This window comes from Sphaeramia orbicularis, chromosome 9 (genome assembly GCF_902148855.1).
Source record: "Sphaeramia orbicularis chromosome 9, fSphaOr1.1, whole genome shotgun sequence".
NCBI classification, from domain to species: domain Eukaryota; kingdom Metazoa; phylum Chordata; class Actinopteri; order Kurtiformes; family Apogonidae; genus Sphaeramia; species Sphaeramia orbicularis.
In genome coordinates, this window is record NC_043965.1 from 54,987,376 (window position 1) to 55,002,627 (window position 15,252).

General features: G+C 40.6%; 1 protein-coding gene across 10 annotated transcripts in view; it reads right to left on the reverse strand.

The window, feature by feature from the left end:
* The window catches only part of nsd3 (nuclear receptor binding SET domain protein 3), a 35,406-nt gene that overhangs the window by 17,902 nt on the left and 2,252 nt on the right, over positions 1–15,252 (reverse strand). For 3 of the 10 annotated variants that reach the window (XM_030143251.1, XM_030143250.1, XM_030143243.1), the window contains exons 2-12: positions 11,048–11,934; positions 8,301–8,570; positions 8,030–8,204; positions 7,791–7,945; positions 4,062–4,685; positions 3,809–3,980; positions 3,045–3,145; positions 2,911–2,956; positions 1,728–1,858; positions 742–867; positions 518–644 (exon numbers count right to left, since the gene is read on the reverse strand). In XM_030143251.1, coding sequence (XP_029999111.1) covers positions 518–644; positions 742–867; positions 1,728–1,858; positions 2,911–2,956; positions 3,045–3,145; positions 3,809–3,980; positions 4,062–4,685; positions 7,791–7,945; positions 8,030–8,204; positions 8,301–8,570; positions 11,048–11,890 — 2,770 coding nt within the window. In that variant the 5' untranslated portion in view covers positions 11,891–11,934. The remainder of the gene's footprint in view (positions 1–517; positions 645–741; positions 868–1,727; positions 1,859–2,910; positions 2,957–3,044; positions 3,146–3,808; positions 3,981–4,061; positions 4,686–7,790; positions 7,946–8,029; positions 8,205–8,300; positions 8,571–11,047; positions 11,935–15,252) is intronic. The other 7 variants (XM_030143246.1, XM_030143253.1, XM_030143245.1 and 4 more) reach the window with 6 other exon arrangements.

The window sequence follows — 15,252 nt, forward strand, 5'->3', positions numbered from 1 at the left end:
CTTTCAATGCATGTGATACATGTCACCCACACCGAAACAGCCATTACCTCAACGCATTGTACATTAACCTCTGAGAGCAAATTGAAACTATTAAAAGAGTTGAAAAATCAGCACAGTCTGGTCATGTTGAAGCTACAGAGGCATCTTCAACACCTCTGAACAGATCATAGAGAGACAGTTACAGTGACATCACCTCGGTGAACTTTGGATGTGTCATTTTTGTATTTATGCATCTTCAGAGTCTGATACTTAAACTGTTTTATGCCAAACTGGAACTTTATTGACTGATATAGTTATTTTTCAAACATAGTGAAATAATTAAAATGATCAAAAAAGTAACTTGTCTTTCACCATTGACTGTCATGCAAATTTTATCCAAAATAAAATCCCATGGGACACAAGTGGATGGGGCGGGGCTTCAGCTCTCTATGACAGTTGAATATTAGTGTGCATGTCGTGTATGAGAGTAAAGAGTGAAACATGAAATATTCAACAGCTTAACATGATGTCCACTTACCATTTCTACATTCCAGGCAGGTGAACCTGCCTTCAGGTAGGGATGTCAAACCGAGGCACTCCAAGTGAAACTGTCTGTTGCATTCACCTTCGCACACCACCAAACTTTCTCCATACACCTCACAGATCTACAAACACACAATGACACAGCGTTATAACTCCATATCTGCACGCGTTACACAGGAAAGAAGAAGAAGACAACAACAGATCGCAGGAAGCACTGACCTGGCACACGGTGTCTCTTTTCCCTGTGCTGCTGTCCTGACGGGACAATCCGGAGTCCACAGACTGAGTATCTGATGCATCTGCATCTGCAGCTGCTGGACTGTCAAGGCTCTTCCCAAATAAACCCTTTAACATTAACAAAGTGTACAGCACATGTGAGGAGGGGTGTCACACACTGGAATCCTGCTTTACAGCATATGAAAAGTCAAAAATAAGGAACATTATAAAGAACAAACATATACAGGTTCTCATTAAGTTTTATAAAGCTACATTTAAGACTTTATGAATGCTATATAAGACCTGGATGTGCGTGGAGTGTTTTCCACTGGAGCCTGACTTTAGTGAGGCAGAACAGAATGATGCTGGGTGTCAACAGACATGATTGCTAGTAGCTTTTTTTGTTATTTAAATTCTTTACCCAGTTCTTTTTTGACTGTAACACCTTTATACAACATCATGACAGACTACCTGGGTGTGCTCTTGGAAGTCCTGCCTGGGCTGCACAGTTTCCTTCAGTGTCTACTGGTTCTATCTATGACCGTGTGGTCAAAACAATCTTTTCTTAAAAGGAAAGCCAAAAGTTCTGGTTATTATCTTGGACTTTTAAAACATTGTGATTTTACATGTGCGAGGCTCTGCTATTAGAAATAAAACATGACGTTCAGAATTATGCCTTTATTAGGGTGGAATCAAATGTGACTGTGATACTGCTGTGCTGTTTTTAGCTAATAAATGAATCACTAGTAAAAGTGAGTGACTAAGAGTAAGTAAAAGTTAGTCAAAACAGGTCCCCGTTCAAACCTATGATGTTATTTGAACTCTGTGTTCATGACAGTTACTTACTCTACCCTGTGTAGAATCACAGTAAATCATAGAGTATATTCAATATATTGTCCAGCTCCGGTGCATCCAGAACTATTGATGAACTGTAACTCATAGCTTTTTGTTGCTTTATTAGAGAATCATTTTAAATATTCCAGTCCTACCTGTGGGTCGTTGAGGCCTCTAGAGTCAGAATCAGACGTGTCCCTGTACTGAGATGAAGCCATCTCCACATCTGTTGACGCTCTGCTTCTCTTCTTCAGGGGTTTACAGGCGTCTGAGATCTCACTGGCTCCTAATGATCACATGAATGCAACATTAAAACAGGGAATGTTTCATCCTTAACTCTTTAAGTGCCAGACAGTTAAGGGGCTAATAAGCCTTAAAAGTGCCACAGAATTTGGCCGTTCTTCAGTATTTCGCGTCGTTTTCATAATATTTGAAGAATCCTGCAGGAAACCGCTCGGTAACATCCGACCGATTGCTGATTAGATCCAAAACGCACCGGACGCAGCCGATTCATTATTGATCGTAATTTGCATAATTTATAATAATAATAATAATAATAATAATAATAATAATAATAATAATAATCTTTATTTATATAGCACTTTTCATACATTAAAAACTGTAGCACAAAGTGCTTTACATATCAGTTTAAAAATCAGTACCGCCCCCCACCCACCCACACCCACCCACTCACCCGCACACACACACATATACATGCAAACCCACATATACATGCAAACCCACAAGCTCACACATACTTAAGAAGACTGACTGAGCACGGGTAGACCAGAACAAAAATGTACAAGTAAAAGTAAAACATCAATTTAGGAGGCGCTGTCTCAGGGAGCCATCCGCACCAGGAGGCAGCCGCCGACCCCGGCGACCAGGCACCAGCAGCACAGCCCCGCATCCCAACTAGTGGGAGAGGGCCAACTGGGACCCCCACCCACCAGAAAGGAGCGGACCCCAGTGAGAGAAGGCGCCGCCACAGCCCCCGGAGTCCACAGCCGCCCACCGGCATGGAGGGCTCCCTCTGATGAAACACCGGAGAATAAGAAACATTAAAAAGATATAAAAATATTATTCGGTCGCGTGACCTCAAATTCCTGTCTGCTTGGTCTCAAAAGGGGGACACAGAAAGAACGTCATCGAAATGTGAGAAAGAAATGGGGGTGGATGGTTTGTTTGTACACAAATGTGGGGTGTTCTCCAAAGCCGATCTGATCGGCCCGTGGCACTTTAAAGGTTGTTTTCGTGAAGCCGATTTAATCGGCCCATGGCACTGAAAGTGTTAAATTAGAAGTGTTCCCACAGCAGAGGCATGCAGTAGTCACCTACCTTTCTGTGAACCTGTCCTTAGTGTGGTCTCAGGAGCCATTTCAGCCTGTGATCATATTAAACATGCAGGTATATGTCACTGTGGAACTGATTTTGTTTTTACACGTGAGGCTCATTTCAGAAAATGCCATTACCTGTTCCTTTTTGGTTTTTTTCTTAGGGACAGGTTCATTGCCTCTCTCAGACTCAGACCTGCTCCTGACTGACCGCCTTTGGAGCTTCCTCTCCTGAGAACCTGAGAACACATGGAAATGTTGGCCTTTACATCTTGGTCGAGCTGTGTGTTTGCAAGGATCTGGGTATATGACACACATCATGACAGGCATGATGACATGTGTCGTATACAGTATTATACTGTGATACTGTATGCGAGGTATCGCTATTAAAGTAAGACCAGCGTTGACAACTGGACAAGATACATTTACCTAATGTCACTGAGTCCGTTAAAATGTTCTATGATTTCCTCTCTTAAGTACAAGCTAGTTAATTTAGTAATTATTTAAATATACAGACAGAAAAGGCATAAGTGTCATATTTACTGTTGTAAGTATGGTTGAACACATTCACTCATACTCTGGTAACACTAAAGTGTAATAATGAAAATGAAATGTCAGTAATTTAAATGAAGAAATCATCTTTAAATCATTTCATTAAAATATTTGTGTGCGCCATGGAAAACCCTACAATACAATGTGTCACATTTTGCAGATGTCTGATTCCACCGCTGTCGGTTACAGTGCAAAATGACAATGACCAACAGACTAAGAACTGATAGTATTTTTGACAATTTATACAATATCCCAAAAGATAATATTACAGTACATCTATGAATATTTCTAATCCCAGTCTCTCCATATTTCCAGTGCTGCACCTCCCTGTATGTGTGTGCTCTACAGACCTTGTGGACTGCTGTGGTGTGATCCAGGAGAGGAGGTGTGCTGCAGTCCTCCCTCCTCACTCCTCCGACTGGCAGGGGAACCTCTCCTTTCCTCCCCCTCCCCCTCCTCCTCGGCTTCCTCCCCTTCCTCCTCCTCCTCAGGACTGGCTTCAGGTTTAGCTCTGCTGTCCTGCTGAAAACATTACAATTGAATATTGCCTCATGGCATCATCATGCGTGGCATGTTTTCTGGCCTCACTTTCACTCTACCTACCTCAGGTGAACAGTACCCCAGGTCGGGCTGCCGGCCTTCTCTCTCCACTCTCTCCTCCTTTTCATCTTCCTTGTCCTTTTTGGGGGAGGACGGAGCTGCTTTCTTCTGCAGGAGAGGCCAGTCGCACTTGGTGATCTCCACATTCAGCCTCTTCATGGTGATGGACAGAGGCAGGAGTTTTCGTGCTGCTGCAGTTTTCCAGGCTCTAACCGGTGGAGGAGACTCCTGCTGTGTCCGTCCATCAGAACCAGAGTTTCGTTTAGGGGAGCCCGTTTTGTTTGTGTTGACCCTGTGGCTCCCCTCCTCGTTGGAGGCTTGGGAATGGTCTGTATTAGAAATACTACACTGTCTGCGAGGCAGTTGCCTGCGAGGCGGCTGCTCTCTGTCGGGTGACTTCACTGCCGTGTCCTCCCTCTTGTTGGTGGAGCCACTGGAGCGCCGGCTCCGCTTTTCAGCTCTGACATTGGGTTTCTTGATGGGCGGAGTTTCGGTGGGGTCTGGGTCAACATAGATGAAGGTGTAGTTGTCAATCCGTTCCTGCCGCGTCATCAGGAAGGCGTCCTCGGCGTGACCAACACCTACTTCCCACTGGGAACGCTCCCTTTGAGGGATGGGCTTCAGGAGCTAGAAACAGAGACATCAAAAGAGATAGAATAAATTGTACAATGACATATAACAGTACTAAAGATATGAGGATTGGGAAATTAATTTGCTAGATTCTGGAATTAAGAAATGAAAAAAGCATAATTTGTAAACATGTAAATTATAGCATGTTGTAAACATAACGTGTCCTTCAGTCCACGCCACAGTTTTTGCACATAAGGACAGACAGACAGACAACGAACTGATGACAATACCCTGCAGCGAGGGCCGAGGGTAAAAATGAACGTAATTACCCATTTACAATTCACCAAGACCATTTATTTAGAGCGCAAAATAAAATACTGCTGTAATAAAAATATGTTTTTTGTACAAATGAATATCATAGAATCATAGACTGTATACAATGAATGGATGGAAGGGCCGTGACGGCACCCAGTGGTCTTTGAACGGCTGTTTGGAAGCCAGTAGTTTTTGATCTGGCCGTTTTCATGTTGGCTTTTAGAGCCAGACCATATTGACCAGACCAATTGACCATATTTGGTAAAGGGGAACCACCAGAGCCAGAGGAGAGGGTGAGCTAATGCTACGCATTTGCTTAGAGGTTCAGTAAAATGGTAAACTTCATTAAATCTTATGAAACAACTTCATTTTACATCTTCTTAGTAGAACCTATTAACCACAACTGCAACTGATCTGTGTGTGAGACAAAAATGTGTTTCATTAATAAACAAGAACAAGTCCAACTTGGCAGCTGAGCAAGCTGTCATACAGACCTGTCAATCAAAGTCTGACACTGAATCTTTCCGTTTGCCCTTGTATCTAATTCAACACTTGAAGATGGACCAGATCACTTATTAGAGTTTCCAAATAAAACAGATGAGGCCAGAATAACTCCTCGAAAACAAAATACTAAATTTATATTTGTAGAGAGAAGTTTAATGCCAGTCTATGGGAACCAAGGATTTTTAGAGCAACATCTAGTGGTCACCAGTAGTACTACAATTTTAAGATACTGCCACATAAGTTTCATTTTGGAGCCGAGGTCTTTGTTCCTTGAGCACAGCACACAAACCACTTGGACGCCAGCTATGCCAAATAGGATGTAAAATTTAAACAGAACATCAAAACTGACTGACTTTTCCAGATACAGTTGGTCCCAGTGGACACATTTTGTTTTTAATCTTCTCAGTGTTGTGTGTTCATGATCTACTCTAGCTTTCCCAGAGGTTTTTTTTTATAAGAATGGACCAAAATGATCTGACATTTTAAACTAAAGAACCTTAAATATTCTTGCAGGCAAGCCCCACATCTGTACACCGTCTTCTACAAACAAAGGGGAAAATGCTGTCATTATCTACAGTTATGTGAGAATGGACGCATAGTTCGTCAATTAACATCAAACTTTTTGTAGGGGAGAACTCCAAATCCCACAGACCCCATCCCCAGAATCCCACAGAAAACCCTATGATGCAGTTCATTTTCACCACTTCATAGCTGTAGAAAACTACGGACAAATTATCAAAATTAACAACAATATATTGCTATTTACGTTACTCGTTACTTTTCTTTAATATACAAGTTCATGTGTTTAACATTTCTTTTAATATGGACGATTTTAGACTGGACAAATAAGAAGTATTTTACATTTCTTTTAGGTCACATGTGACAGCTGTTTTTATGGATCTTCCTATAACCTAAGCACACTGAAAAAGCCACGTGTTTTAACAAATCCATTTGAATTATATGTTTATTGCCTCAGTTATTCTTGATGGTTTTATTGTTTTGGAGTTGTTATTAAATTGCTATCTAGTGTTTTATTACCACTGTTTCACACTGATTTCTTTTTCTAATCTCTTCAATTGTTCTTAAGGGTTTATTGTTTTATTATTTCTGTTTTATTGTCTTATCACCATTGTTTCTTTTTGTTCTCAGTTATACTGTAAATAAGGCTTTAGTGCCAATATAATTTTAACCAGACATAGATGATATGGTCTGTGTTATGGATGACTGACAATTCTAGTTGATATTTTTCTGCCTACAAAATTAAGAGCAGTTTCCAGTAGTGTCCAGGAATAAATAAAAATGTAATTATTAATGAAGAATTAGCCAGAATGAAGTGTTTAAGAAATGTACTCCTTGTTCATGTTCTTCAAATAAAACAAAGATCCCTTGTCATGCTCATGAAAACTTAACTTTCCTTCACCTGTGACACAGTTTAGATTTACATATTTCCAAAAACAGCTACTGCAAATTTAAGAGTGTTCTCTCTCCTGCTCCGAATCTGCAAACTACAAACAAACAAAACAACAACAGAAATGCATCACTCCCATGTGACAGTGCTCCCTGTTCCTATTGGTCAGATGTTTGTGAGAGGGAAGTAAGAGGGGAAATACAAGAAGAGCGTCCTGTGTTCTGGATCAGTACAGATCAGTTAGCTGGTTCTGCTACACAAACTCCTACGGTGCTGCCTTTCCAGATCCCAGAATGTAAACCTTACAACAGGACCCAGGTTTCATTTTATTACATTAATATAAGACCTTTTTAAGACCTTTCTGAATGCTGTGGTCAGACATTTGTGATTATAAATGCAAAAAAATACTGGTTCTTTTTATCTGTGTTCTGTTTCCTGTTTGACTTTATATTCAAAGTTTCTAATTGGTGTTTTCCTGTAAGTTGGTAAATGTGTTATTTTCAACCAAAGGCTCCATCCAAACAATTTTTTCCAGGGTATCTGCAGGTCTGAGGAAGGGTTAAGGTTAGGGCAATGTTTTTTCAACTCAACCATACAAATTTAAACAAGCATAAAAAAAAAGAAAAGGAACCACAGGAACTTTCATCTTTGTGTCTTTTACACAGTATTTCTCTGCTCAGTGTCACTAAATCCAAAAAGTTACCAGAAAACTGAGAATGTGTTTATTTTTTTTTCCATTTGTTCAAATTGATAACCTTAAATCCTCCTAAATCCAGACCTTGAATGTCAGCCTTTGGGATTACAACTGTCATTCGATTAATCATACAGCCTTACTTTTAGATAATACCTGTCTAAACACAAAGACAGAAGTTAGACCTAGTCAGTCTGTCTATGACATCAGGGTACCAGTACTTTTTTGATGGACTTGTACATACTTTGTGTCTCTCTACAGGGTTGGTGGTCTTGCGCAGAGTCTCGGCCTGAAGCTCATCAAACTGCTGCTTCCCTTGGTACATGACTATCCTCTTCTCATGGATCCATGCTCGCTCAGCTACGCTGCCGAAGAACTGGACATGATACTCCCTGTGACCTGCACAATGACATGAAATTATCAAATAAATGATCAAATCACCCAAACAAGCTGATACGTTCAGTCTTTACGTCATCTACCCACCGGTTCCTTTACCTCTGGTGTTGATGCGTGTGTGGACCTTCATCTGTGGGTCAGATGACACCATGCAGGGCCACCAGGGATAGGTACCCACTTTGGACCACACCAGATCTCCAATGACAAACTCCTTGCAGAAGCCCGTCTCTTGGATCACTGAAGGGTGATGGACCTTCGGAACCTGAACATAAACATGCACATATCAGTGGCTGGTCTTCCCCTGAACGGCCCAGAATAACACTGAGTGAGTGGATGATGGAGTTCTTGTTAGAATAACCTGTTGTGCTCTTGCCTTTGGCGTCTTTGGTTCGGTTTTGATGACAGTCTTCTGGGGCTTCTCTGTCTGCGTGGTGGGCGTTTCTCTTTGTGGGGGCTGGGGGCTGGGGCTGTCCTCTGTCTGGCCTGTGGTACCTGCCGGTGCTGCCTGGCCCTGGTCCAGGCTCTTTTCCTGGACCTGCTGCTGCAGCCTGGCACTCTTTTTCCTCTTCTCCTTCTTCCTCTCATGTCTGCGCTGCATCTGTGCAGCTTCATTCTTCTGAGACTCCTTCTGAAGTAAAGAAACAAAAAAACAACAAGCCGTTACTTACCTTTTACTTTACCCACACAAAACTGGTTCACTTGGTATGCAGACAGAAAAACTTTCAGATATTCACTTTTCAAGCAATGCAGATGAAAAGCTTTCACACATCAATAGAAACATTTCTGATGAATCCCAGTGGAGCAGATAGGACTTATATTGAGTTTGTAAGGGTTAGGTCAGGCTTTGTTCTTGTTTTTCCCTTTCAGAGATGTTCTACACTAGCTGCTCACTCCATTTCACTGATCTATTTAGTAATACAAACATGCAAAGAGTACACAATGAGCTTTAAAAGATTAAAAATCTGCTGTTTTAAAGGTTTTAGTCCCAAAACTATGCTGCAGAATCACAAACCCAAGGGGTATAACACTGATGAAGATTCCATCAATTGTTACATTGTGTCAGAAACAAGAATCCGATCACATTTTTGCTCCGACCTAATGTAATGTAACATCAACAAAATGCTTGTTTTGTGTTTACTAAATCTCCAAAAGAGGGATGACAGATTTGAGAGCCCCAGGCCCACCATGGCCCTGGACAAGCTCATGCTGAAAGGACTAAAGAACTAATACAAGTTCAATATGGGATATTTTGGACATGCTCATTAGTCCAGTGACGATTATAACATTACCATTTATCTAACTGCAGTTATTCTGCATAATCATGATTATTATGACTACAGGGGAATGAAACTAATAAAAAAGTCATGTAAGTGCACACGTTCATGACAAACACCACAGGAAACTGGATAATGTCCTGACCTTCTGTGCAAGGAAGAACATTGCACTTCACTGGATTTCTCAGACCCCCTACAAACTCTGGATGGTACAGGATCATAATGGAACACATTCCACTGAACTTCCTGAATTGTCTGACCCAATCTAAGACTGACAGCTTCAGCTTCAGCCAGATGTGGAGACCTTTCTGGGAACAGGTGACTGTAAATGTGTCAGCCATTCTGATTAGGGCTTTTGTTTGAGTGTGAGGGCTGTATGGACCGTTTGGTCTGAGCAGTGTTTTCCTGTTCTTTATTTGTTTTTTCTGTTGCGTTTTTTTTTTTGTTCTAAAAAAACTTTTTTTTTTTTTTTTTAAATCGATAAACATATTTTTTTTTTTTTAAACGTTAATGTCAGGTTACAAATATTTCACTATTTCCAACATTTCATCTACTGAAATCATTGTGTTGATTTCATTGCCCTTCTATTATTGGTACCTGTCATCATTAGTCGTTTTTAAATACTTCATTTATGTCAAAATTGGTCTGAGCCATTTGTATTTGGAGAGCCTCTAATGCAAACAGAAATGCAAATTTTATTAATGTGTTTCAGTGTTAAATGCCAATAGATAAATATTCTCCTTTGTTCTGTGTAAATAAACTACTGCAGTAATGACATAAAATGAACAGAACACAAATGAATAGTCGTACTTATGTGTATGACAATTATATATCAACTAAAATGTCATTACCATGACAGTGATAGTGCTGATCTGCTTTTGTGAAGTTTGTGTTGGAGTTCGATCCTGAGAGTCAGACCTTCGTAGAATAGTTGTTAGCTAATTCCACTTCTTAGCTAACAACTGATGAGGTAGTTTTAAGGAACTGAAGAGTTTGGTATTAGTTTTGGTTTGATTGGCAAAACTACTGTTTATACAGTATGTCCAACATCATGAACCATCAACAAAGATGATTTTATCTGCCATTTTATTTAGTTTGAGCTGCACAGTTCATTGTAGTTCTTATTTAAATGTCATGTTTCTGAAAGGTGGTCCTTTTGTGAGGTTTTAGTTTTTCACATTCAGAATTGGATTTATCATGTTCATCCCAAAAGCAAAATTCATGTTATCTTCAGCTCAGGGAAAATAAAAAGAAAGAAAAAAAAAACAAGTAATCAGTGAATTATTTATAGAATATTCGGTATCAGTTTTGTCTCTTGACTGAGGTGTTGTACAATCTGATGCAGTGAGGATTAAGGAGCTTCTGCAGCGATCAGTCCTGCATTGTAATGAGGCAAGTTGTGCACTACAGCCTCTTCTCTGATTGGTTAGAACATGAAAAAGAGGATGATCTGAATTGTCAAAGATGTCCTCCCCCTTATTCCCTCTTCCACAGTTAGAGGACTGCTGGTCCTGTTGGGTGATCTGGTCTGCAGTAGCCAGTACTTACCTTACCATACTCAGACACCCTTTATCTTAGTATATATTTAAAAAAAAAAAAAATCTGGAAATTTGGAAGATGTGTTATTATTGATGTAAGCCTAAAGTCATTCTTACAGAATCCAACAGTAAAAATGCGTATCTTATTTATCAAATAAAAACATGTCATCGTAGGCCATGCTTTTTTCCTTTGTGGCCAAAATAGCTCTTTGGATGCTAAGTGTAGCTGAATTGTGCCAACAAAGCTTCAGTCTTGTGGGGCTGTGTAAATACTTTGCATATGACTGTCCTACCTGCAGTTCTTGCAGTAAGTCTCCACACAGGGCCGACTCAAACAGCTCTTTGCCGTTCTGATACGTCTTTATGATCTTCAGCTTGATCTCTGGAGAGCTGGTTTTCTTCAGCACCCCACCAGGAGTGTTGGACGGGGCGTGGGAGGGCTGCTGTGAAGATGGGGTGCTGTCCACAAGGGAAGGCGGGGGGCTGGAGGAGGGGAGGTGCAGAGGAGGCGGCGGAGGCAGAGTGTGGCTCATGATGTGGGGTGTCTGGGGCAGGTGGTGTTGGGAGGGCATCGGCGGGGGCGGCGGGGGGCTCTGCGGGTGGGTCTGCTGCTGTACATGAGGCGGGTTAGTGTGGTAGTGGTGCGTCGTGTGGTGGTGGTGGTGGTGATGGGGGTGATGGTGGTGGTGGTGAAGATGGGATGTGTGGTGGGTGGGTGGCGGCAGCGGCAGCGGCGGTGACACAGGGGATAAAGGTCTCTCCTGGAGACCCGGGCCTCTCAGGACCGTCCCCTCACCCGGCATGAGGCCGTGCTCCCCGTAGCTCCGGATGGCCCCGTAGCCGTTGGCGGAACCGTTGGGGAACTGCGAGTACATGGAAAACTTGGTCTGAGGCTCGTACAGGCCCAGACCGGGCGGATAGCCGTTGGGCACCTGAGGCATGTCCTCCGAGGCCGACGGCGGGTACGAGAACTCTGCATCCAGGGCCGCATCGTAGGAGGGACCACCATCCTCGCCCGGGTCGCTGCCGGTGTCACAGGTGCCTTCCTGTCTGATGTTGGCTGAGTCAATGAGCTGAGGGGGTTGCTGAATTGTATTTCCCATGATCCCTTGCATGAAAGAGAAGGAGAAATCCATTGTTGAGCTCCTGCATCCTTAACTGTCTTTTTCTTTGACTGGACCTGTGGAAAGAGATGTATGTACACAATTAAAAGACTGCAGGCTCAGACTTAACTCATCAAAGTGTCCTACAGACCATGGGATTTCAGCTGCGACCACGCAGTGGAACATGGATCGAGTAAACAGTGTGTGAATGCACAAGTGTGATAAGATTCATTAAATCTAAGGGTACGACATAGGTAAATGTAGAACACGTTGTCATCAGCGCACGTCATCTACCTGTGACGCTAAAGTTACAAATAGTGAAGCTAATGATCACACTGAACTGCACATGATAAAAGTAGAACTATATGAAACAGCACAACCTCCAGACTGAGGAGACGAATGAGCACCCAGACCCTTTGGGAGGTCTGTTGTGGTTAATATTTGTATTTCCATAAGCTTATGTGTCAAATTGATCAAGGTATTATTTCATGCTGTGTTCGGCTTGGTTATTGAACAGATGTAGAGCATCGCAGCTCCACACTGAGACAGCCAATATAAATTTTGGACAGTTATTGTAATGTCATCCCAAGGCATCTTGGGTCATAAGACCAGGAAAATGGCCGTCTGTGAACCTCTCTCATTCTTTGACATCGGACCAACATTATTTACTTATTACCAAAGCTATCTCTATGTTTAGTCGTCATTGGTCTTGGACAGCCCAACATCCCAGCGTGGGCTGGGCTTGATCTGACCATGACCTGAGGTGCCCTTTAAAACCTGAGAACTGATTGAAAATAGTGCCTTAAAACCTGAGGGTTTTCCAAAACACTTGACAAGATTACAAATGTTGACTTTTAAGACATTTCTTTGTTAATTGAAAATAACGACTTATTGCAGCCTGTCTTAAAAGTAATAAGAAAATAAGATATTCACATTTAAGAAGCTGAAATCAATGCAGAGGTAAAAACAAACAAAAAAAACTTGAACACACATTACAGAAACCACACTGGACCAAAGGTGGAACTGACAAAGTACAAATACTTCATTATTCTACTCCAGTAGTTTTCATGTTCATGAACTAGACTATTTATTTTTCTGAAAACTTTTTCCTGTTACTGCCGATATTTCAACACTAATTTCACTACTCCCACTACTTTTTCTTACTCCATATATTTTCCAAACAAGAGCATTACATTCATATTAATGCATTTGAGAGGATTAATGATCTTTTTTGTTTCACGCTAACGTCAACACCAATTTCAACACAAATAGGCCCAGATGGAACAAAGATAAGACAACAACATAAACTGATGAGATGAAAACAAGATGAAAGATCCAAGAAGATGAAACGGTCATTAAAGGGAGACTGAGCCACACAGAAAAGGCCTCGTAATGTTGTGATGTTAATGAGTTCACTGTGTACACAAGATGCTGTATTCAGAACAGTCAAGTAGAACTCTGAAGGACATCTGTAGACATTTCAGAGCGTGGAATTTTTGGCTTTTTCTGCAGTAAAGAGGTTGGATTAGTACTTCTACTTTTATCGTAGTCTTTTTTTTTTTTTACTCACTCTGTACTTCTACAGGAGGATAGTGTTGTGGACTTCTGCCGCCTCTGCTCAGGATACACAAATCCACAGATCTTGTGTGTCTGTTGGTTTGTGGTTGGGTTACAGCGGTCTACCAGGGTATGAAAAGTGGCGGTTCATGCACATGCACTTATCTATCGTACAGTTAGTTTCATAAAACTGTAAAACATGCTACACATTTTCTATGTTTATAATATATGGAGGGTTTTGTTTGCATGTCACTGTAAATATGTATATTTTACCTCTTAATTATCTCCATTGTTCTGCGTTTCATATCTCATTTATATCAAATTCTGTCCATGTTTCATTAATTATTATAGATTTCTTTTATTCCCAGCCCTTCAAGGCATTTTTTGCAACATCAGGCTATAATAAACTTGAACTTGAGAGAGAATCTTACCTGCAAGTGCACATCTCCTTTGCTCCTCTCGTGCCAGTCACTACTACTATGCACTTGAAAATAATGAATTACTTATTTGATAGGATTGCGTATTGGTACAGGTCGATGAGGATTCCTCTGAGGGATGAATAAAATTAATTTTTATCTTAAAAATCTATACAAATCAGAAATAGGCCTCTAGCAGTAAGGATGCAAATCATTTAACCAAAACATCCCTGATGCGACAATGGAGTGAAGTCTTTGTTACATATTACACCATGTATTTCACATCATCGACACCGTTACACTATCTAACAAGAGAAAGAGAGACAGAGAGCGCCTTTTTGGAATTACTACAAATTAAATGAGGTCTTCAGGGACACTAGTTAGTAAGAAAGGGTTTTGCTCAGTTTGTGAAGCACTTGGGTGTGCTCGTTATGTGACTAAATATGAGGCCCTTTGGCAAATTGTGGACCTCTAAGTTTACAATAATTATTCAACAAATCACAGAAACACAAAACTAATCAGCTCAATGATGACGTCAACACACAATTCCAATTTCACTATTTTACTGTCTTTTAAGAAACTTCTTTTTAGAAAATAAACAGTTTATTTCTGCCAATACAATGTTTCTTTCTTTGTTTCTTCAGCTGAGGAGCTGGTGCCGAAGTTATTAAAAAACAAAATGATGCACAAACCTGGGGATAGATTTTTCATGTCCTAATAGTTTCTGCTGCTCCTATGAAATTCAGTTCATGGACTAAATGTTTAGCAGTTACAGCTCATTTTGTAAATGTTTTTGTTTTTTAAGACATAATTTAATATGTTTGGCTGCTACAAAAAGATGAAGCATGAAGTTGAAATGTCAGGGTTTTCACAACTCTTATGAGATGGTCACACCTAAACTGACAAAACACAAAAGCTACATGTTAGCATGTTAAACTGAATGACAGTGTTGTTTTTCGGGATTTTTTTTTAAGTAGAGGTCATCAATTATTCACAAACTGACCATTTTTGTTGGCCTCATCAATGAGATCAATGTTGTACTTTTCTTGGTATATGTTATATTTTCCCTACTGCTTTTGTCTAATGTTGTGCAACGACAAACTATGCATTTTTAGATAATTTCTGAGCTGTATAATCAAACTGAGAAAACACCTCAAATAAACACAGTACAAATCTTCTTGTGGATGATATAAACACAGTTTTGCAACAATTTTTATAGAGTCTTTATAGTAATAATAAAAAATAAAAAATCACGGTTTCGTGCCGATATAGTGGCTTTTCTCTAGACAAAGTTTTTCTGCTTCTTCAACTGATGTGCCATGCAAAAATATTTATATGCTGCATGAATGGTCTGGAAAACCCTGATATAGTTCCAATATTATGTAAAACATATAGCCTAGTTTTTACTTGATTTGCAATATG